Source organism: Cydia strobilella, chromosome 1, assembly GCF_947568885.1.
Source record: "Cydia strobilella chromosome 1, ilCydStro3.1, whole genome shotgun sequence".
NCBI classification, from domain to species: Eukaryota; Metazoa; Arthropoda; class Insecta; order Lepidoptera; family Tortricidae; genus Cydia; species Cydia strobilella.
The window spans coordinates 19,498,013-19,523,710 of NC_086041.1; the positions used below are offsets into that span (position 1 = coordinate 19,498,013).

The 25,698-nt window shown below is 37.9% G+C and overlaps 2 protein-coding genes across 3 annotated transcripts in view; one reads left to right on the plus strand and one right to left on the minus strand.

Moving 5' to 3' along the window:
* Positions 1–400: 400 nt before the first annotated feature.
* LOC134747252 (protein cornichon) lies at positions 401–15,379 on the minus strand. The gene is made up of 4 exons (XM_063681865.1): positions 15,207–15,379; positions 15,025–15,137; positions 14,702–14,845; positions 401–1,486 (listed from the first exon to the last, which is right to left on the minus strand). The coding sequence occupies exons 1-4, from the start codon at positions 15,354–15,356 to the stop codon at positions 1,459–1,461; spliced, it is 435 nt and encodes a 144-aa protein (XP_063537935.1). The 5' UTR covers positions 15,357–15,379; the 3' UTR covers positions 401–1,458.
* Positions 15,380–22,750: 7,371 nt separating this feature from the next.
* Positions 22,751–25,698, plus strand: part of LOC134746137 (endoplasmic reticulum lectin 1) — a 30,267-nt gene continuing 27,319 nt past the window's right edge. Inside the window, exons 1-2 of one of the 2 annotated variants that reach the window (XM_063680437.1) lie at positions 22,751–23,012; positions 23,150–23,381. In XM_063680437.1, the coding sequence (XP_063536507.1) occupies positions 22,854–23,012; positions 23,150–23,381 (391 nt within the window). In that variant the 5' untranslated portion in view covers positions 22,751–22,853. The remainder of the gene's footprint in view (positions 23,013–23,149; positions 23,382–25,698) is intronic. The other variant, XM_063680429.1, reaches the window with a different exon arrangement.

A 25,698-nucleotide genomic window follows, 5' to 3' on the forward strand; every position in this document is an offset into this window, starting at 1 on the left:
AATGAGAGAACGTCGCTCTACAACCTGGCTGGCTGACGTGTATCTATTGCGTGCGCCTCAGTGTGCTTACGTTAAATTAGTATGAATTAAACTAACCAGATATAGTCTAGGTATTAATTCCAAGAGGTAGGCAAATGTTAACATACTGATGTTAAATTTCAAAATCCTGATCTTGACTTGAGTTTACAAAGACGGCGCATCGTAGTCCATAGCACAGAATTACTAAATTTTGCCCCCTCAATTCCCAGATCACCAACAAGTTTTATAATACTTTTGCCGCCGATCAATAAAAGCCTGTTACAGGGTCAAACTAGGGAGTTAAAGTAAAATAGTTAATAGGAATAAAATGTAACCAGCATTGATTTGCCAGTCAAGAGGACAAAAAATCAAAAATTTAGCATTACATAAATTATTAGCAGTAATTTTTATTAATAAAATACTTTCGTTCACAAATTACACACAACAGTCACTAGAATTGCAACAATATAGGGCAACAACCCCGACAGACATTGATACATATAAACAGCAACAGGATAAAGTAAAAGATATGCTGTTATTACTATATTCACACTGACCCAAGTGTAATAATTAAGTGTTACTGTTTACCTACATACTATTAGTATTGCGTGTTGCTATCAGATTCTGCAGTGAATACACACAATATTCATTTTATGATCAGATTTTATTAAGTACACAATATAATTTTTGTAATTTTCTTTGATAAACAAAATATTGATAACATTGACAGTATACTGTTTTTTTTACTTTTTTAGGGCTCCGTACCTCAAAAGGAAAAAATGGAACCCTTATCACATATAGGATCACTCGTGCGTCTGTCTGTCTGTCCGTCTGTCACAGCTCATTTTCTCTAAAACGACTGGACCAATTAAGTTGAAATTTGGTACACAAATGTAAATTTGTGACCCAAAGACTGACATGTAACGTAAACAAAGGAATTCTAAACATGGGGGTCACTTTTGGGGGGTAAATGAGAAAATTAAAAAATAAAGTTTTTCAAACTATAACGAAATTCAAACTATAATATCAAATAAAAGAAGCTCATTTTAATAATAAATAAGAGGGTACTCAGACAATGATATATATATAATATTTAAATACTTAAATACATAGAAAACACCAATGACTCAGGAACAAATATCTGTGCACATCACACAAATAAATGCCCTTACCGGGATTCGAACCCAGAACCATCGGCTTCACAGGCAGGGTCACTACCCACTAGGCCAGACCAGTCGTCAAACTAAACTGAACTGTAAGAAAAAAAAGTATGTACCTATTGTAACAGATCTGCCAATACAGATTAGTCAAATGATGAGCTTCCCTGTCAGGTAAAAACCATTTACACGAATTTGTTCCTCATACAATGACTTAAGAGTGCTAATTATAAACAACAGGGGTACCACTTAACATTAGGGTCTGCGGCGTCTGCCATCCAAATTATGCTGCAATCAGCACCACAATCATTCTGAAAAAAAAAGAGAACAATATGGTTACTAAGATATTTAACATTTTAGTGGAAGGGGATTCCTAATGGCCCAGTTAAATTAAGGGTTTAACCTCGGAATGAGTGATAATAAGCTGGAAACTCTTATACACCTTCGTTTTTTTCGCGGACGCTCAGTCACACCAGTTGGACACCTAAATTTTGTATGGAGATTTTGGGACTGTTATAGCATTCCCGTCACTACAGACATATCAATTAAGTTGCTATATGACGCGTTATTCTATGCAAGTCGAATGCTATGCAATCCGCGTCAATATGAAGTATATTTTTTATATGCTATGTGACAACAAATGCTATACAATTCGGATGGATAAGCATGTCTGTCACATGACGTAGTCAAGATGTAATTCTATATGACACCGCATGTTATAATAAATAAATAAAATAAAATAGCCTTTATTTGCTGAACAAGGAATAGTTGCACATTAGTAATAGTAATAGTAGTAATAGCCTTTATTTCATGCTTCTTTTTTTACAATTACATAAATTTCAATTATTATTGGTTTATTATTTGCATGTCGCTTGAGCGGAAAAGGCCTCCCCCAGTTCTTCCCATTCCTTCCTATCCTGTGCTGTTCTCCACCAGTATCTGTCGAAGTTCACTAGCTCGTCTCTCCATCTTTTATTTGGTCTTTTTTTGTTTTCTTGCTATTATCACATTATCTCTCTATTATCTCCCATCTTTTGAATTCCCTGCCTGCTTGCCCTTCGGCAAAGGCCTCCTCCAACCTTCTCCACTCTCTCCGATCCGTTGCCACTCTGCTCCAGGTACGGCCAGCTACCTGCGCGATGTCGTCGCCCCATCTCATTATAGGTTTCTTCGCCTTTCTTTTACCTTCTCTTGGGTACCATTGGGTTAACCGCATGTTATAGCATTCATTAATTGTGCTCAACGGCTGAGACTTTTGACTTCTAGAGGCGAGATTATTGCTCTAAAGACTCATTGCTTACTCCTACAAACACTTTTATACTTACTTTCATAAATATGTGTCCCTCATACGTGCGCCATTCCAAATACCTTCGTCGTTCATTCGGCTTGAACTTATGCGATTCCACAACATCATGCGTTGGAGACCGCATAATATATCTAAAGAATCAAAGGGTCTGCTCATGGCATGCCGTGGAGAGCCGAGTTGCAATTACTTGCAATGTTGAGCTCTCTTAGTATGAGGAAGTTTGTTCTTCTAGCTGTCCAAGGTATTATTATTATTATTTATTTGATCTTGGAGCTGATGCGTGTATATCGAGCACTTGTATTTTATTTTGTACTTTTCAAAGTTCTAAAATGTGTATCTAGTCTATTTTTGAAAGTGTTCACTGACGGTGCACTGAAAACAGTTTCTGGTAGAGAGTTCCACACATTTACCACACGATTCGGCAAGAAGTGTTTCCTAGGGTTGCTAGCACACGGGGGTTTGACAAGTTTCTTAGTGTCCTCTCAACTTTGCATTCTAGCTTGATATGTATAGGTCTTTAATATTTGGAACATTGTAGTGTCCAGACAAGATTTTGTATGTCTCAATAAGATCGCCTCGCTTCCTTCTGTCCTCCAATGTTGTAAGACCTAGTTCCTGAAGCCGTTCTTCATATGGCTTGTCCTTCAATGAAGCAACCATTTTCGTTGCTCTTTGCTATACCTTTTCCAGCAATGTGATGTCCTTTTTAAAGTAGGGGGACCATATCTGAAAAGCATACTCAAGTAAAGGGCGAAGGTATGACTTGTATATTCTAATAAATAGGTCCTTAGTAATTACATGGAATGCTTTCCGGATCATATACAGCATAGAATTTGCTCTCTTGGTGATTTTAGTGATATGCGTGTCCCATTTCAAGTTGTGTGAAACAATGATGCCCAGATCTCTTTGACTAGCTACTGCTTGAAGGGGAACAGAGTCAATGTGGTAATTTAGTTTAGGGTTTGTATTACCTATGTGTAGAATTGTGCACTTGTCAGCATTTAGTGATATGAGCCAGTCTTTAGTCCACTGAATTATGCGATCTAAATCACTCTGGATAATATTATGAGTTACTAATGGATTACCCATAACTTTGGTGTCATCAGCAAATAGACCTGTACCAATAACTTCTGAGGTTATAAGAATATTAATGTTGCTTATTTTTTATATATAGTTTCCAGACCATATACTAAACCTAAAAATAATATTTTGTGTCATCCTAGGTATTTGCTTAGGTAGAAATTTAGGTATTTCTTTTTTCAATCAGCATTCTGTAAAAAAAATATTAGAGACGAAATTCTTTGTTTCCCTGTAAAGGCAAAGTGGCTTCCGACATACACACGCATTTTGTGTCATTTTCATCCACGGGTATAATGCCATTTAATAAATACCTAATATTGATCCTAAAACGCCTAAAATAATATTATAGTCAGTTAATGAAGTGTTGTACTTTACAGAACATTGTTATATGTTATTCAAACAAATCTGTGTCAAATTCATCCACCACTTTTATTTAAAAAAAATTTTTTTTCTAATTAACATCCTGTATCTGCCACAAAAAAATTCATATTATTAAGTTTACGTCTACAATATTATAATACAACATTGAGACATCATTCATAATTTGGGTCATTTTGATCCACGGTTTGGAGTTTTAGTGAGTGTCTTATATCAGAAGTGGCAAGAACGTTGAAGAATGGGCTTAAATGTCAAAGAACAAATGATATAAAAGCGAAACCTACTGACTGAGCAAACTGAATGCTTTAGTGCAAAATCTTGAATATTGAGTATTGCACATATGCAAACATTTTACAGCCTACATTCTTAGCTATGATCGCATATACGCATGTCAACAACTCAACAACAATGACAACCTTAGTGACAAGGTTATGCTAACCTTAAAACATGAAAAGAAATGTGTATAATAAAAGTTTGGTTATTTATATAATGTTGAGAAATTGCTTCATGTTGATAAATATTTTAACTATTCTAAGATGAAAAGTAACGAGATTGAGAACTACATGCACAGATGATGATAGTTTGGGTGTTTGGATATCCACAAAGGCCTAATGTTGAAGAATTATAATGAATTATTGCAATGTGCTATATCGCCATATATAAAAGGTTTATGAAATATAATCAGCCATATAAGATTGAATGAAAATGTCAAAGTCTTTCCCAATGATCACTGCAGCTGCTTGATGGGAATCTTCACCAAATTGTGCACAAGGATTTTTTTTTTCAGCGAAAGCAAAGAGCATTGGCAAAAGAAAATCTGCGGTGAGAGATGACTGCAGCTAACTATTATGTCAAAAGTTACCAAGTGGATACTGCATTTGCTACTATGACAAAAGTTAAGTATTCTCTACACAAGTTCTTTGTGTGTTGGCTGTTGGCTTAAGGGTATACTTATCTAATCAGGTGAAGGATATTATTATTATTTTGTTTTAGACAGGCAGCTAATGCTGGTACGTCTAAATCATAGTTCACTTAGCATGATTTCACAGTTTTGATAGTTTGTCTAGTCTATTTTTAAATTGATTCACACTTGTAGAGTTCACAACTTCAGAGGGTAATTTGTTCCAAGCCTTTACTATTCGGTTTGCAATAAAGATGCAAGATAGTATGCTATTTGAAGTTCTCCAACAGTACTGCCATAAGTCAGTATTGGCTCACACTTCAGTGTCAGACACTTAAGGTTGAGACCAATTTGTGAGACTTCAGTGGAAATCGTGGATCGTGTAACTGTATGAGATATATGTGTGAGTTATCACTGGGTTAAGTGTTGTGTATAGAGGTGTTATGAAAAGTGTAGGATGCTGGCATACAAGAGAAATAAAATAAGACAGATTAGTATATGAGGATGGTAAATGGGCGATTTATAGTTATTTAAGAAGGGAGTAAATTTAGAGGTTGAGTTTTTGATCAAAAGTCGAGGAAGATGGCTTTTCTCTACCACCAGCTTGGGATCCTGTACTTCACCTGATAAAGGAGCAAGCGAGACATAGACTGTGAGACCGTAGTGTTGGATGATGCTGGACATTCTGATGTTTTGAAAAGATGTGTCCCGCCGAGTTTGTTGCCGGTCCCATATTGTTTGTGACCACATGTTTTATTGATATTACTGAATGCTTATAAAACTTATTTTTACAAGTTTTTTATTTTTTATTTACTTGCAATGTATCTATATAACTATGTATGTTTGCACGGGTCAAATCTTGCAAGCTAAATTTGACCCACTTTCTGGTTTCCGATGAAGCTAAAAATTGGCACACTTAAGTGCCACAACAAGTTGGACAGCTTTGCAGCTATTTTGCGCAAAAGAGTGGCATCCTTAGTGAAGAGGTTGCGGGGCAGCCCAAATAGCATACCGAACACCATTGCAGAGCGATGTGAGGGGCGCTTCCAGAAGCACTGGAACCTTTTGCATTGCTCGCTAGGTTATGTATGATTGTTCTTGAGTGTGTTATTATCTATATATTAATTTAAGGTGCCTACTAATACTAGCTCTAAGTAAATTTTTTTTTTACTAACAACTATGGACATTGTTTCCGAAATAATTTGAATTTGAATTTGAATAAGTAAGTTGCGTGACAATGCAATATTATGGTACCATCCAGCTGATCTGATGATAGAGACAGGAGGTGTCCATAGGAACTCGGTGATAAAACAAGGCAACCTAATTTGCAAACCAAACCGTGTTTGGGATTATTGGAATTGTCTAAGTATTAGTTGTCTGTGAAAAGAAAAGTACAGTCAGCGATAAAAGCTTGAACCAAAAATGAAATATTTGCAAAAAAAATTTATAATATGAGGGATAGAGTTACCTTATCAAGAATCTCAATAGAGTATTTGACTTGTTTTGTAAGTGTACATCTTAGTGCATGTTGATATTGTAGCCTTCATCATTAATAACAGATGATGTCCCAGTGCTGGGCACAGGTCTTCTCCGCAAGGTCATATTTAATCCTTCTGATCAAACATTATTTTGATAAATTATTAGAAAAATGTTAGTGAGTCAAGAATAGTTGAACCGAAATTTGAAATGTTGAATCCAAACATGCTTTAACATGACGAATATAGTTATTGCCCTGAATTATGATTGCAGAATGTACTGGCAAGAGTCTGCGCACTTGAGCGGCGGTCCGAGTCTGCGCACTTGAGCGGAGGTGCGAGTCTGCATACTTGAGCGGAAGTGCTAGGCTATACGTCTAAGCGGCGGTGCGAGTGTGTGCGCCTGTGTGGCGGTGCGAGTCTGCAGGCCTAAGCAGTGCACAGTCATCGGGGTCAGTGGAGTCGCTGAGGACCAACTTAGCTACGTCGCAAATCTCCTGATGCGATTTAGAAGGCGCACGAGGTGTAGAAGTTCGGAAGTGCTGCTTGCTGACCTTATTGGGCGAAGGCTTTTCATCATGAGGTCGAACTGATAACTGATTATGACGCTTGCTCGAGTGCAGTGCAGCCCTATGTTCAATGTTGCAGATGGTCTGATCACTATATACTGTTGTGGCCAGAGCATTGCCCATCATTGCTGGCGTCATTATGTGGTCTACCTAAACTAATGCTTATCCTAATATAATATAATATCTAATGGTTAATCCGTTATTTAATGATACATGTATGGTGTTTCTTCTTTAACACTACTAAACGCTTGTGACATCTCAGAAAAAAAATGTCTAGGTTAATAATTGTATACAGTCATGCATGTCAATAGTACAAGATTGAGATGATTGATATGATATGTTGATGATTCAGGTTCGGTAGATTCATTAAAATATGATTGACTTTTACATGAAATATTATGAAATGTACGATATTATGGTATTAGGATATCTGAAACAAAGTAACAGATAGCGAAACGAGAATAGTTAGTAAAATAGAATTATTTGGGTGAGAAAGAAGCTATTCCACCTAAGTAACGTGATGTAAATAGTAAGGAAAAATGAAAGTCAAAGAAAATGATTGTTGTTTATGAAAGTCATGTTTATATATGTGAACATATATTTAATTATGATAATACTTACTGCCTTTAGATGAATACTAAAGGTTATAATGTTGCCTTTTTGCCGCTGAGATTGTTATTTGTTGCAAATATGGATAAGTATACTAAACAAAGGAGCAGGTTCACCCAGCCACACTGGTGAGTGGTGTGGTGCAGAGCAAAATGTCACCTCAGGTGAATATTGTTAATCAGTTAATGTTTAGACTGAGTGACCAGGTTTACCCGGCCCTAGTGTGGTGCGGAGTGAAATGTCACCTCAGGTGAATATTGTTAATGTTTAGACTGAGTGACCAGGTTCACCCGGCCCTAGTGTGGTGCGGAGTGAAATGTCACTTCAGGTGCATATTTTTAATGTTATAGACTGAGTGGCTAGGTTCGCACTGCCGCAAGTAGAGACTAATATGGTACGGAGTGGAATGTCACATCAGGTGAATGTTAATAATGTTTTAGACCGAGTGGGTAGGTTCACACGGCCGCATTGGAGGCTAATGTGGTACGGAGTGGAATGTCACATCGGGTGAATATTCTTAATATTCAAGACTGAGTGGGTAGGTTCACACGGCCGCAAGTAGAGACTAATGTGGTACGGAGTGAAATGTCACATCAGGCTATAATTTTTTATGTTAGGTATAGACTGAGTGGGTAGGTTCACACGGCCGCAAGTAGAGACTAATATGGTACGGAGTGGAATGCCACATCAGGTGAATGTTAATAATGTTCTAGACCGAGTGGATAGGTTCACACGGCCGCATTGGAGGCTAATGTGGTACGGAGTGGAATGTCACATCGGGTGAATATTTTGAATATTCAAGACTGAGTGGGTAGGTTCGCACGGCCGCAAGTAGAGACTAATGTGGTACGGAGTGAAATGTCACATCAGGCTATAATTTTTGATGTTAGGTATAGACTGAGTGGGTAGGTTCACACGGCCACAAGTAGAGACTAATATGGTACGGAGTGGAATGTCACATCAGGTGAATGTTAATAATGTTCTAGACCGAGTGGGTAGGTTCACACGGCCGCATTGGAGGCTAATGTGGTACGGAGTGGAATGTCACATCGGGTGAATATTCTGAATATTCAAGACTGAGTGGGTAGGTTCACACGGCCGCAAGTAGAGACTAATGTGGTACGGAGTGAAATGTCACATCAGGCTATAATTTTTGATGTTAGGTATAGACTGAGTGGGTAGGTTCACACGGCCACAAGTAGAGACTAATATGGTACGGAGTGGAATGTCACATCAGGTGAATGTTGATAATGTTCTAGACCGAGTGTGTAGGTTCACACGGCCGCATTGGAGGCTAATGTGGTACGGAGTGGAATGTCACATCGGGTGAATATTCTTAATATTCAAGACTGAGTGGGTAGGTTCACACGGCCGCAAGTAGAGACTAATGTGGTACGGAGTGAAATGTCACATCAGGCTATAATTGTTGATGTTAGGTATAGACTGAGTGGGTAGGTTCACACGGCCGCAAGTAGAGACTAATATGGTACGGAGTGGAATGTCACATCAGGTGAATGTTAATAATGTTCTAGACCGAGTGGGTAGGTTCGCACGGCCGCATTGGAGGCTAATGTGGTACGGAGTGGAATGTCACATCGGGTGAATATTCTTAATGTTTAAGACTGAGTGGGTAGGTTCACACGGCCGCAAGTAGAGACTAATGTGGTACGGAGTGAAATGTCACATCAGGCTATTATTTTGAATGTTATGGACTGAGTGGGTAGGTTCCCACGGCCGCAAGTAGAGACTAATATGGTGCGTAGTGGAATGTCACATCAGGTGAATGTTAATAATGTTCTAGACCGAGTGGGTAGGTTCACACGGCCGCATTAGAGACTGATGTGGTACGGAGTGGAAAGTCACATCGGGTGAATATTCTTAATGTTTAAGACTGAGTGGGTAGGTTCACACGGCCGCAAGTAGAGACTAATGTGGTACGGAGTGAAATGTCACTTCAGGCTATTATTTTGAATGTTATGGACTGAGTGGGTAGGTGGTTCCCACGGCCGCAAATAGAGCCTAATGTGGTGCGGAGTGAAATGTCACATCAGGTGAATATTTGTCGCATTAGAGACTAGTGTGGTAAAGGTCGACATGTCACGTAATGTAAATAAGGCTAATGAAACAAATTCTTTACGAGACTTTAGACTAATTTGTGATAAGTAAAAATGTTAAAATAAGTTAATATTGAAATGTAATAAGAGTCGTGTGGTACATTGGACAAGAAGGTTGTGAAAAGTTAAATCCTAGAGTGAGTTTGAGGACAAACTCCTAGATTGTCAGGATGGCCGAATGTTAGATGTTGAAGGATATCTCAAACGGTCTTTTAGTTTTATTTTTAAATATCTGACAAGTGACAGATGGTTTGCCGCGGTTTTGGACAATAATGACATTGACAGGGGATTAAGTTAAGACAGAGAGAAAAACGCAAGTTGTTGGATAAGAGATTTGTATTGCTTTAATTATAGAAAACTCAAAATAAATAATCTATTGTAAACTAATTTGGAGTTTTAGTGAGTGTCTTATACAATATAAAAAAAATCTAAGTAATATGTGTCAAAATTTAGTAAAGTCCCCTTTGTGGATTCTAAGTTTCCGAGTTACAGCAGTTTAGTGAAAGCTCCGGTTTGGCATCTGTCAAGTAAGCAGTGTGTGAAACGTCGTGTCAGTGTTTTAATTAAAAATCGAGTGAAATATCATCTATCCTAGAACTAAAGTGATTTAAAACAACGGGACTTAATCGTCGGAACACAAAAACAATAAGCTCTAACAAAAAACCTATCGAAAAGTCGCAAAAAGTGGAAAAAAAACTATCACAGTGCTATATATAACAATAACTACGGAATATAAATCTCGAAGACCAACTTCCGGTGCACGTTGTCTGTTGACAGTGACAACTGACATATCGAACCAGTGTTGCCATTACAAAATATATTTCTCCCAAAGAAAAGTGTTGCCCACCCTAAACAAGTGTAGCCATAAGCAAATAAAACCTACCAAATAGTAGAAAAAGATCTTAAAATGGACCAAGTACAAATGGAAACCCTAATATCAAGAATGAACGAAACTTTTAGGGTGAGAACGCAAGAAATCAAAGAAGAATTCGAGAAACAAACTCAAACCCTCACTGATACCTTTACTAAAAGCATGGGGACGGCACTATTCGCTACGACAAACTTATAATCAAGAGAAAATTGCCAGCGAAAAACCATAACAAACGAAACCGTTCACCTACAAAATCACCAGAAAACAAACAAATAGATGAAGACAAAGTCAGCCAAACGGCCCGAAACAAAATAAATAAAACAAATGATCTTGAATTTAGTCGTTCCAGAACAAATTCAGTATCTGAAAGTCAGATTCCAAAAAACTAAAAATGCCCTCTAAGAACCGGAAGATCCCAACTAAACATACAACTAAAACCAAAACATACACACCAAAAACAGATCCCAACCCGGCTGATCCCCGTGGGATGTCAGATCAAAACCCTCCAAATTTACACCACCAAAAGTCAAAAATAAGACTAAACATATGTACCTATAACGTCAGGTCTCTATCGAGCCAAGAGAGACTAATAGAATTAAAACATGCACTCAAAACCATTAAGTACGACATTATTGGCCTTGCCGAAGTGCGACGTCAAGGAAGCACAATACAAGAAGAAGATGACCACATTCTCTGCTGGAACGGAGAAAGACAAGGACATCTGGGAGTCGGATTCCTGTTGAAAAAATACCTCAAAAAACATGTAACTGGATTCACAGGCTTATCTGACAGAGTAGCAGTCCTAAACTTAACATTCGACAAAGAGGACATATCAATAATACAAGTTCACGCTCCAACATCAGAATCAAGTGACAGTGAAATAGAAGAGTTCTATAAAGCGGTCAGAGAAGCCCAAGAAACATCAAATAAAACCCAGATCATACTTGGCGATTTCAATGCAAAAATTGGCATTCCAAAATCCACTGAATCGTTAGTTGCCGGAAAATACGGAACAGGAAATCGAAACCACAGGGGTGAGCGACTGATGCAATTCGCTATGGAACAACACATAAAAATAATTAATACAATGTTTACTATAAAAAATAATAGGAGATGGACGTGGATCTCACCCAACCAACAAACAAAAAATGAAATTGATTTCATACTCTCTAACAAACCAAATAATTTCACAAACATAGAGTTTTTGAACACATCCTTCCCATCTGACCACAAAATGGTAAGAGGAACATATATACTCAATAACAGCAATAAATCCAGAAAAACCTTCAAAACACTCCCCAAAGTACCTAAAAGCGAAGAAGACACTAAAAACTATTTATACAAACTCGATGAAAGCCTATCACAAGTGATGAAGGACCCTCCGAAAACCATTCAAGACTACTACAACAAACTAGAAAAAAGCATCATTGATGCAGCAAAAATAGAACCTACTAAAAAACAACCATACTCAATATTACAAACGGAGACTAGAGACCTCATCGCGAAACGAACTGAACTACTAAGAAAATCACACAGATCGAGACAAGAAAAAGCACAACTAAGCACCTTATTCAAAGTAACCAATAAAGCTATCCGCAAAGACTATGAAAACCATAGAAAGAAAATTATAGAAAAAAATATAGTGGCACATAAAAGCATAAAAAAAGGCTTAAAGGAACTAGACTCACAGAAAAACTGGATTCAACAACTTAACAAAGAAGAGAAGAAAATGGTCACACGGGCCGATATCCTAAATACAGCAACCAATTTCTACCAACACCTTTATAAAACAAGGAATGACGACGATCTCAACTACTCTGAAGATATAGAAACCCAATCAGAAAACGCAAACAACTCCATCCAACTAATAGAGGAAAAAGAAGTCTTAAAACATATTAAGAATTTAAAAAAAGACAAAAGTCCTGGCCCTGATGGCATCAGCAACGAACTTCTAAAACTGGGAGCCAAACTGCTTGTAACACCACTGACCCAACTGTTTAATATGATCATACAATATGAGAAAACTCCCAAACAATGGCATACATCAGACATCACAATTTTATACAAAAAGGGTGACCCAAAAAATATAACTAACTATCGGCCTATAAGCCTGCTAGCATGCACCTACAAGCTCTTCACGTCTCTGCTCTTAAATAGAATAACAAGACAAATTGACAATCTCCAACCAGTAGAGCAAGCGGGGTTCCGGTCAGGCTACTCAACAACAGACCACATCCACACAATGGAACAAATCATAGAACGATACAAAGAATACAACAAACCTCTCTATGTAGCCTTCATAGACTACACCAAGGCATTTGACAGCATCTCCCACAACGCAATCTGGAAGGCCCTCAATGACTGCAAGATAAACTCTAAATACATCAACACTCTAAGGAATATATATGAAAACAGTACTAGCAGAGTCAAACTCGAAACGAGAGGAAAAGAATTCAAAATAGGCAGAGGAGTCCGACAAGGGGACCCAATATCACCAAAGTTATTCATAGCTGTGCTACAAAGCATATTCTGTCAACTGGACTGGGATAAAAAAGGAATTAAAGTATTCGATAAACACTTAAGTCATTTGCGTTTTGCAGATGATATAAACCAGTAGAGCAAGCGGGGTTCCGGTCAGGCTACTCAACAACAGACCACATCCACACAATGGAACAAATCATAGAACGATACAAAGAATACAACAAACCTCTCTATGTAGCCTTCATAGACTACACCAAGGCATTTGACAGCATCTCCCACAACGCAATCTGGAAGGCCCTCAATGACTGCAAGATAAACTCTAAATACATCAACACTCTAAGGAATATATATGAAAACAGTACTAGCAGAGTCAAACTCGAAACGAGAGGAAAAGAATTCAAAATAGGCAGAGGAGTCCGACAAGGGGACCCAATATCACCAAAGTTATTCATAGCTGTGCTACAAAGCATATTCTGTCAACTGGACTGGGATAAAAAAGGAATTAAAGTATTCGATAAACACTTAAGTCATTTGCGTTTTGCAGATGATATAGCTATATTTTCAGAAAATACCAGCATTCTACAAATAATGTTAAATGAGCTGAACGAGGAAAGCTGTAAAGTCGGATTAGAAATGAACTATACAAAAACAAAAATTATGACTAACGGAGCCCCTACAAAAATACACATACAAGGCAAAGAACTTGAATATGTAGACCATTACATATACTTGGGCAAGAGAATATCTTTCGACACTGACAGCAACAGCCAGGAGATAGACCGTAGAATCCATAACAGCTGGAGGAAGTACTGGAGTTTTAAAGAGCTTCTAAAAGGAAATTACAATCTAAAACATAAGAAAACAGTAATGGACACGTGCATTTTACCATGCCTTACATACGGTTCTCAAACTCAAACAAAAAGAGCCATGGAAAGGAGCATTCTCAGTATAAAACTAAAGGACAAGGTTAACAGCAAGTACATACGATCCAAAACAAACATCATAGATGCCCTCGAGTTTGTGCTGAAACAGAAATGGAGATGGGCTGGCCACATAGGAAGATTGACAGATGACAGATGGACCAACAAAGTCACAAAGTGGCCAGGACCCCATGGCAAAAGGAAGGCGGGAAAACCCATAACAAGGTGGTCCAAGGATATTATAGCCACAGCCGGAGAAAATTGGCTAATCAAGGCAAAAGACCGAGAAAGGTGGAAAGATATGGAGGAGGCCTATACCGAACAGGGGTCCTTAAAATAGTAAAAATGGAAAACAATAATATTAGAAAACTTTTTTTATCATGTAAAACTATTTAAGGAAAAATAAAGGCTTAAATAAATAATAAATAAATAAATTTTGTCCCTCTTATAGCATTTTTTCCTAACCAAGCATTTTTAACCAGAATCAGTAGGACAATCAAGCGCCGTGGAAGCTTGAACTCACAACCTTGGCTTTTTTTGTTCTTTAAAGTGTTAAGGTTCAGCTAAACCCGAATAGTCTGGAAATAATTTACATGAAAAGTTTCTAACGACACAAATTTTGCATTTTATAAAAGTATTAAATCACCAAAAAAAACAGTTCAAGCTCTTCTAAATCATAAATTGATACTTGAGAAATAAAGAGCGAGCAGCAGAGCATTGTGGCTGCCATCCAACTCGTAATTGTTCAATGTGCACTGATTACTGATTAATAACCCAATTAACTAATTGGGTTATTAATCAGTCATCACACAATCCACTTACCCGTATAAGTATAAGAAGAATGACAAGAGGTAGAACGCCAATTTGATCCAGCCTTCTCTTTGACAAACTGTCAGAACATCTGCATTCATTATGCTTGTGGGGTCATACAGGCCAGGCCCTGACATCACTGGCCGCGTGCGGTATCTGCATTGTAAAATAACACACATTACTCATGCCATCGAAGGTAAATCTTTAATAAGCAATTTCGTTTGCGGATGTGAATTTGTCAACCCTGTATTACTTAATTCTAATGTTGTTTTGTGGAATTAATTTAATAAAATATATAGCTTCGTTGATTTCGTCACCTAAACATAACCTCTAACCTGTGTATGTGATACAGAATCAAAGGCACGTTTATCAACAGCGAAAACCATTCTCCCGATAGCAGGAATAACACGTTTATAAACAAGTGCAGCAGATATTCCGGCAGGACTAGCTGGAAACAGATAAAATAGGTTACAACAAAGTCATCGCCCAGGTTTTCTCATAAGAAACAAATACGTACCGGGTTGAGGCTGTTACATTGATCTATTGGATTTTTATAATCAGTTTTAAGTTCATCAAAAGCTATCACATGGAAAATTGAGAAAAATATAAGGAATGCATCTATTATGAGGGCTATAATATAGGAAAAGGCAGGAAAGCTAAACGCCATTTTGACAAAACTAATTGACAAAAGAAATGTCAATTGTTAAATTGTCATGTGCAATGCCCACAGGCTATGCTAGAAATGATTGCTCATAGATTAATAATGTTTTTATTGTTTGTGGTGTAATGTTTAGTCCGCACTAAAGCATAACACACCGTCGCACCGCACCAAGGTCATTGTGCGACACATCTATAAGTAAGAGCAAGAAAGCGATATCTCTTTTCGCTCTTACTTATGGGTGCGTCGCACAATGACCTTGGTGCGGGCGATGGTGTGGTACGCAATAAGAATAAGGCCCCATAAGCAAGAGAGCTTTTTCAAAGAGCATTAAAAAAGCGCTTGGATCTGCCCGCATGCTAAATTCGATTTAAAAGGGCCCTCCACACTCATGCGCGAATCACGGCGCGAAGCCGTGAACGCGAATGTGGAGTCGATTTCGCTGAATAGCGAACTAGGTGATTCGCGCATGAGTATGGAGGGCCCTAAAGACCAAGGCTCAAGACCAAGCTGAAAATCCGTCAAAGCTTGATAAGAAACGCTACCGCCATCGTGTGAATAAATACACACGTTTCCATTTATGTCATTCAAACGCTTTCGCGCATTGAAAAAGCTCTCGAGCTTAAGGGGCCTAAATAATAGTACTACCGTACAGAAAGGAAACTTCCTACAAAACCGAACTTTGACAGCGGTTCAGGGTCCAATCATGCTGTCCTTTTCTAGTATATGGCGCTATCCCTTTAGGCTATTTAGTTGTCAAAATTCAAGTTAGGACGCCATTTAGCGAAAAGGATCCATCCTCTAAAATTTGCATAGACATAGTTTAGTAGTTATAGACATGAAACCGAGCGACCAGGGGTAAGAGAAAGACATATTCATGTATTGACAGGTTAATGTATGGCAGCATAATACTTTTTCTCTTTCACTCTTATAAATTTCGGTATTTCGCCATCGCCTCCTACCTATGCTGCCATAACCCGACCATGAAAAATAACCCGGTCGGTGATAAGGACAAAGCATGGCACTATTTTCTCTTTCCTCTTATAGGAATCGCAATAAGACTATCTTAAATCACATTTAGAAACGGGTCTAACCCAACACTAAACTATCTAACTAAGACTATCTTTCTCTATCAAAGAGTGTCAGGCCCATGGAGACTATATAAAGGAGCCAAATCTCTATGTATGAAAAGTGTCGATCAAAAAACAGTAATTAGGCGGCGCCACCATACACCGAAATACTACCAAAAACAACCTACGTAATTTGGTCGGGTTATTTGGTTCATTTATACTTATGTCCCAGAGCCTAACTAGCGCCACCGGAGAGATTAGGAACCATTATTTAAAGCTGAAAGCGGTCACTTTTGCAACAATTCTGCCATAAGATTGGCATCCTTTCTATACCATCCATAGTCAGGCCCTACAAAATTTGCCATTTAATTATTTAATTAAATGAATGACTTTTCGTGTTGACAGAAAGTTCAAATTCTATTGACAGTCTTTTGTGGATTGGATCCTTTTCCCTAAATGGTCTTATCTGTGGTCGTGCACGCTGTGGCGTAGCAAATAACCTCACGTTGGCGTAGCGTGAACTAATCTAGCCGTGAGCGAAATCGCATCTGCGAGGCCATTTTCTTTCACTGTGCCCGAAGGGGCCTAGCGCGAGGCCCCCCTTGGGGTGCAAGGCCGTGACGACGGCCCACTTCGCCCACGCCTAGCTACGCCACTGCGACGAAGACTACGCGCCGCGAAGCCGCGAACGCGAGTGTGGCGTCGATTTCGCTGACTAGCGAACTAGACTCCACACTCGCATCCGCGGCTTCGCGCCACGATTCGCGCACGAGTGTGGAGGGCGCTTAAGGCTCCATTCACGAGAGCTTAAAAATCGTTGCGTGTGGGATGCACCCACACGCAACGCGTAAAAGCGAGAAAGCGATATCTCTTCTATCTAATGGGGCCTTAAAGCCATAACACAGTATCTCTTTCTCGCTCTTACTTATGGGTGCGTCGCACAATGACCTTGGTGCGGTGCGATGATGTGTTACGGCCGGCTCGGAGCAATGCTGAGCCGAATGGAGCCGAGTTGCCCGAAGCGAGGAGTTTCGCACTCCTGCTATCATGAAGGTGAAGTATAGTCTGTCAAGCAATTTCCGTCAGTAGGTTATAGTAGAAAAAGGCGCGAAATTCAAATTTTCTATGGGACGATACTCCTACGCACCTATATTTTTTAAATTTGCCGCCTTTTTCTACTGACAAGATTTGATTTAAACTTTCAAGATTTTTACTCATTATTATTCACAACGGGACTTGCCTCCAAACAACCGGCATTTTTACCTTATGTGAAACAGTAACGGATAATAAGGTTGGCCACAGTACTTGAGAGGTACTCTATAAAGACGGTATACACTCCTTTATCCAAAATAGGCTATTTGACTAATTTTTGAAAATGGTTTTAATTTATTGTTTATGACTTAATAATTACACTACATTGATATTTCCGTGAAATTTCCTGTATTAAATATAAAAAAACAATGTTAAAGTTTATTTATTTTGAACGCGCCTTAAACGCTGTTTTTGCAAAGGGGCTAATCACGTGACACGTGTGACGTCACACGCGAGTAAACTCAGTCAATGACCTTAGTAAATCTTATGGTTTATGTGCATTGAATTGATTATTTCACTGTAAAATGGTATATAAATGGTGTATAGTGCCGCAATGTTTAAGTACGACTATAAAAAAATCCAGATAAATTGTTTGTTTCCGTTCCAACGAATCCCAAAAAAAGAAAAATGTGGTTAAAACTAGCGCGAAGAGACCCAAAGAGCATTTAAGCGCATATAAATGTTTTTATGTGTGAAGACCACTTCGATGTAAGTAATATTTAACTGTAAATAAATATGGTAATTAAAGCAGCGGATTTTGTTATTTAACGAAACAAGATGTAGGTATTTAATGTATAACTACATAACCTCATAACATAGCTCTTTCAGCATTAGTAGGTAGTAAGTAGCATACTTTTTCTTTCAAACTAAAGTGCAGTATGGAGACATTATTCTCGTCATCGTATTTTATATATATACCTATATATATCGTCGTCGTATTCGTATCATCGAAATCGAAATGTTTTTACATTTCTAAGTTCCGCAGCATAGTAATCCGGATTATCTTTAAAGAAAAGTGCAACCATTAATGCGTCTGTCTGGTAGGTTGCGCTATCAGCTTTCACATATTTCGGCTCCATTTTGAGATTCTTATGAATATTGTGCTACTAGATATACGGATAAATCGGAATATATCAGAGAACTGTGGAACAATACCTAAAATTAACTAAATACAAATAAAACAGTTAAAACACTCAAGGCAATCAAGAATTTTTACCCGCGCGTTCACGTCCCTGATGAAATTTCAAAAAATATTAAATTTTCTTTCGTTTATTTTCCAAAAAATAAACATAATTTACATTCAAATATAGTGAAATATACTTTATTAGTTTATTATCTTTCAGGATGACAGCAATTCGTTATATATTTTTAATGTTGTCAAATACCCTATTGCAGGAAACCTGAGGTCACCGAAGGACGTTATCCCGTTCCAGTCACCTGGCGTTTATAAGATCGATTGCAGTCTCAGAATAATGACTAAAGCATAGAAGTCGGGCAAAAATGCTTCGCAAATATGTATACCCGTACTTTACTTCCTTACGAATTAGATAATGTGCCGAAAAGAGATGCATATATGCTTGTTATTTCTCATTTACGTACGGTGTCATAAGTTTGATAATTTGCTAGGGATGTAACTGTGTCGACTTTTTATATCGATAAATTATGCATAAGTTTATGTGCCGTGTAAAACAATAATCACGAAATTGGCAAATTGATAATAGTCTGGCTAATGAAAGTTGAACCTGAAAAAACGCGGCAATTTCAAGAAATCTGTAGCAGGCGGCTCGTTGAAATGAAATGAAATGAAATGCGTGGAATACAAGGATTGCATAACTTTTATACTTTTTATAATTTTCATATTCTAAAAATCATTAAAAAGTATAAAAATTATGCAATCCTTGGAATCAAAGAGCCGCCTGATATGAGGATTAATGCATGTACCTAATATAGCTTTTATCTCATTTGCAGTCTACCACTCAGAACCGTCTAACTATACCTCTCGTTTTTTTATCATTAGAAAGAAGGCGAGCGATCTTAACGTGTCGTTTTATCGAAAAACACTGAAAATAAGTCACAACAAATATAATATACGATCATTTACATACTTTTGCTTTCATAAGTAAAATATTGCTATATTTATAAAAAAACTTGTCAATAAAAAGACACGTGGAAATGGTTTACCGTTTTTTCTAATGCTAAAAGACTAAGTATAGTTTCTAGTCATGTACAGTCAGCTGCAGAGAAAAGGCACCCCCCTGCATACAAAGTTCTGTAAATTAGTATGGACGTGGGGTACCTTTTCTCTGCAGCTGACTGTACCAAATAGGAAATATATTTTTTTTATTTAATAATAGGGAATATTACGCGAAACTCGGCGTAGGTGGCGCCACTATCACAATCTGAGGGTCTATCGCGAAACAAGAAAATCGAACTTTCGTTATCTAACATCTCTGTCACTCTTGCTTATTCGAGCGATAAAGAGGCAGCTAGATAACGAAATTTCGGATTCGAGTTTTCCGGTAGGTCCCCTGAAAACTTGTCAAAAACCTGTTAAAGGTACAGTATGAATAAGTTACTCTACGGTGCACTAAAAAAGCTAGCGCTGCACTCTGGTGGCAGAACATTGCAGTAATATCCCCTATTCCTCGTCCATTGGAAATCTGAAATAAAAAGTTGAGTTTTGTAACCAACAATATTAATAAAAGGAACATTCATCAATGATCATTAATGTCTTTTTTATTGGGGTTCCGTACCCAAAGGGTAAAAACGGGACCCTATTACTAATACTTCGCTGTCCGTCTGTCTGTCACCAGGCTGTATCTCATGAACCGTGATAGCTAGACAGTTGAAATTTTCACAGATGATGTATTTCTGTTGCCGCTATAACAACAAATACTAAAAAGTACGGTCCCCTTGGTGCGCGCGTCCGACCCGCACTTGAGCGGTTTTTAGTATTAAACTATAGTCTGGCAAACACAATCTGTCAGTAAGTAAGAACAAAGAAAACTATAGGTACAGTCGAAGGCAAAAATATCGATCCAGACAAATGGCTTAAAAATATGTGAACACGATTTTATTGTCTGAGCGTACACATATTTTTGAGACTGGGAATGTATATATATTTATGCCTTTGACTGTACTCATCAATTAAAATGAGACAGTCCTGGGCCAAACTATAAGAAAACTGTAAATGTCGATAGGTTATTGATCTGAGGTCGATACATCACTATGCCAAAAATATAACCTTTCATACTTAGCAGAAAAGTTCGAAAATATATGCAAAAATCTATATAGACTTGAATGCAAGTAATAATTACATAAACAACATATCGATTTCTATGTTTAGGGTCAGGTTCTATAAATTAATTTCTTCAAAATTGAACAAAACTCACCGATTAAAGGTTATCGGTTCGTGCGTATTTTCTTTTCTTCCTGTATGCGATTTACAGCCCTAGATCACACAAGACATTATCACAAAGGGAACTTCAAACCATTACAAATAAAAACTCAGCACGTTTTCCAACAATCTTTCAGGAATAGCAACAATATAATTAAAATAAACCAAGATGACCGCTGAAACATCCCGAAATATTTCAACTAAAATAATACGACTATGTCAAGTTGTTGCAGTTGACACCTACCTGTGAAATAACGAACATATATTTTATTTGGCTGGATTATATTATAGAACCACATAGGACCATTTGACATTTCCCTCAGTTCATCTTATGACAATACTGAAAAAAACTAAAGAACTTGCGGATTGTTGTCTCACTCACACATAGACAAAAAGTAATAACGTGTTGTGAATACGATATCTTTTACCAAGCTTTTATTTTTGCCCGGCTTCTTTGCTTTAGTCATTATTCTGAGATTGCAGTTGTGGTAGTTCCTACATCTGGGAAACGAAACGTACCATTGCGGAGCGAGTTAAGGAGCATATATCGCAGCTGTCGAGAATCGTGGTGAACAAGTCTGCCGTTGCTGAGCATTTACTAGAGTCAGGGCCAAACCACTGGATTGAGCTTCACAACCCTAGAATACTTTCTACAGATCGTGGGTTTTATAGTAGAAAAATCCGTGAAGCCATTGAAATCAAAAAACATAGAAATTTCAATCGAGATGGTTTTAAGGTGGTTTTAAGATCTCATCCACATGGAACCCAGTCATTAGTAAGTGTAAGCGAAAACAAATATCGAAAGTTGAAAAATCGAATATTGTGAGTGTTGTGTGTCGACCCGGTGACATCCCTAGTGCGCAAAACGTTCAAGTTAATAAACAAGACCAAGTGCGGGTAGTTTGAAAAACTCGCGCGACTAGAAGATGTTGATGTCAACTTTAGCCAGTTTTCTCCGAGACCACGGGGACAACCCCGTCCTCGAAACGTCGGAGGTAAATTTAAAACTTATATTACGCGATTAAGTCCCGTCGTTGTGAATAATAATGACAAGATTTGTTTGACCAACTTATAGCTTATTAAATGTTTTATGTCTAAAGCTCGCGCCAGACTATGCGGCGCGAAGTGTGGAGCCGATTTCGATGATTAGTGAACCTCCACACTCGCGTTTGCGGCTTCGCGCCGCGATTCGCGCACGAGTGTAGAGGAGGCTTAACTTGTCCCAAAAGCACTAGTTACACTCTATTTTGGCACAGTTTGAAATTAGTGTGTGGGTTTACAATCTAATTTAATTTTTAATGTAATTTGTAATGTATGGATTATATTTTGGATTTTGTCGCCCCTTATATTCTTTGCTCTCAATGGACTCTACAGGACTGGTTTGAGACTTGAGACTTTATATATAGCATGTATGTATTATGTGTGTGTATGTGGAGGGCCCTCCACACTCATGCGCGAATCGCGGCGCGAAGCCGCGAACACGAGTGTGGAGCCTAGTTCGCGATTAGCGAACTTTATAGCTCTATCTATACGTGTTGGACAGTGAACACCAGTGAACACAGACCAACCCCCAGTGAACCATTTTTAGCAATGTATCATTTGCTAAAATACTAAGGCGAAAAGATGCTTTAAGTATGGGACATATGGTCGAATTTCCTTAAAACAATATATCTGTCAGTTTCTTATCATCTGTCGTGGCTGTCTTGCATGGCTCCAGCTCATTGTATTATTATTCGGATAAATTGAATAGTTACGATGAATCGGATCGGAAAATGATATAGCGCTTTGATATTGGCACTTGGCACTGTACTTCTAATCTCTTATTAGTCTGTGCTTCTAATTTAGCTACATTAATACTTGGCTGTTATTTTTTCGTGTACATTTTGCTGAATTTATGGATTAATTTATTAAAATTATAGATGATGATTGTGTGATATTATATTGAAAATGAGGGGTCTTTGTTTATTAGTGTTAACTGCTGTTGGATTCGTACTGTCTATCGAACATGATTACAAGGGATTCGATGATAGTATATTGTTTGGTATTAACTGGCCCGGTGCTGATGAAGCCTTGGAAAATCTAGTCGATGGGGAAACAAAACCACAGGTGCTTATAAAACTCATAGAAATTCTACTAGTATCGACACTTAGTAAATATTACATCATAATAAGAACCTAACAAATATTAGCCTTAACTTCATAATTCATAATACTTCAACTTCATTTACACATTTAATGTTACAGAACAAAGAAATTCACTTAGTAACAACGTCAAACAAAGAGAAATATGAGTGTCACTTGCCAGAGCTACGAACCAAAGAGACCGCAAGGATAGAAGAGTATGAAGGACCATCTCCAATTGAGTTGCTAAAGCCACTGTTTGCTCAGAAGATATGCTCATATCGCCTGGAAAGCTATTGGAGCTATGAGGTTTGCCATGGGCGTTATATAAGGCAGTACCATGAGGAAAGAGAAGGTAAGTCTAAAGAAAAACTAAAAAAATTGTTTTTCCATTGGGCAAATTGGTTACAAAGTGTATACATAATTACTATAATTTTTGTAGTTGTAATACATTATATGCCGATGACAGGGTCAAGTGGAAAAAACCAGGGACCGGCCCACTATCCCTTATCTGGCTTTTATCAGGGTATTGCATAAGGCTTAACTCACCATACCCTTTGCCAGATGAAACCCTTTCATTTTGCTTTTAAAAACCCTTATACACAGCTAACACATTTGAGTAATCGCTAGCCCAAATGATGAACTTAGTGGAATTTACTGATTGCCTTAGTCTGGTGAGTGCTACTATTAGTAATGATGATGTCCGCTCGGCGTACATACTTGGAGACTTTAACGCTCATCCTGATGAACTATTTTATAACGAAATGTTAAATTTTTGTTCTGAACAAAAGTGGACTTGTGCTGACATAGTTATGTTGGGAATACAATCAAACACCTACAGTTTTATTAGCGAGGCTAATGCGCCTAAGCACTGGCTAGACCACATTTTGACAACGGAATTTGCCATGAAAACAATTAGCCTCATGCATGAAGTTTATATTTGAACAAAATATGTTTTATTTGGATGTTTGTTATCATGTTACAAATGCATTTCCGTTTTTAAATTACCATTTAATTACTTAAAATTATAAATAAAAAGTACAAAAATTTGCCCGCGAAAAGCTAGTGAGCGAAACGCTCGAAACGCCACGTGACGTCACGCGTTCGACAGATTAGTGTCATTACTAATGACTCATTAGTAGCAAACGTCAGTTGGGCCGCCCAACGTGTGACGTCATCACGCTCTGTCGAATTCGCGCCAAAAATTATGAGCGTTTCAACCGCTCAAAAATTTTCAACATTTTAAATATTTTTTAATAAAATAATGTTAAGGTTTACAAAAGTATTTTTATCATTTTCGGTGTTCCAACGATATAAATTATGAATCCAAAAATAAAAATAAATTCATGCATGGAGCTAATTGTAAATGTTAGCTTTAAATATTATTATTATTTTTCCTTTATTTATTTTCAGTCTTAGGCTAGGCTTTTTACAATATGAGTGTAAAAGTAAAATATAAAAACACTTACAAAACATGACAAAAATATATAAACACATTATAAAAAACCTAACCTAGGGTGCCGCCGTACGCCCTTAGAAGGGATTGAGAAGGGCGTATGGGTGATACGCTTTCACCAAAACTGTTTACTCTGGTGCTAGAGGACATCTTAAAAAGCCTGAACTGGGAAAAGTGTGGATTGAATATATGGGGTAGTCGCTTGAATAATTTGCGGTTCGCTGATGATATTGTCTTGCTGGCAAGTGACCCCGCTGAACTTCAAAACATGATCCAAGAACTCAGCGATGCTTCCATACGGTGTGGACTGGAAATGAATCTAGATAAGACAAAAGTTATGACCAACACAGATGTCAAGGCGAATATCACAGTTAACCATACCGCCATCGAAACTGTAGATAAATACGTGTATTTGGGACAAGAGATAGTGACTGGAAAAAAGAACCAAACCAATGAGATCAACAGACGCGTACGACTAGCCTGGGCAGCCTATTCCAATCTCGAGTTTGCCTTCAAAATGAACCTTAAGGCCGAACAAAAAGCACGCATATTTGACCAATGTATCCTGCCTGTTCTCACTTATGGAGCTGAAACCTGGGTTTTCACCAAAGACATTGTAAACTCTAGTTCCTCATAACGTGAAATAAGAATTGAAACGCCGATTTGCAACACAATTATATTATTAATAAATTAGACGCGTATACATGACATGTTATTTCTTTGAAGGATATTGCAAAAGTAAAAAGCTTGACAATGGCCGCGCTTATATAGGTCGCAGGAAACCCGTAGCGCGCGATGTGTGCAGCGCAGCGCCATCTACCATGAAATTGAGTATGCTTTCTTGCTTGCCGCAACATACTCCCGCCTAAAGAATAGCAGAATCCTTTCTTCTCACATCTGGTAGTGGACAGAGCTTCGAAATCGAGCGGGTTAGCACTCCAGTTGCTGTGCGGACTTCGTAGACTCGTGTCACGTTGTCTTGTCCAGGGTGTTTCTGTACAACTCTACCTAGTAGCCATTTACTAGGAGGTAATCTATGATCCTTAATTAGTATGAGGTCTCCGACGTTAAACTCTTGTTTTCTGATTTTCCACTTCGGTCTCTCTTGTAATCTTGTTAGAAATTCAGTTTGCCATTTTCTCCAAAATATTTGTAGCATTTTCTGAATGTTTTGCCATCTTGATAATGAATTTGTCTTATGTTGTGTCAAATCTCT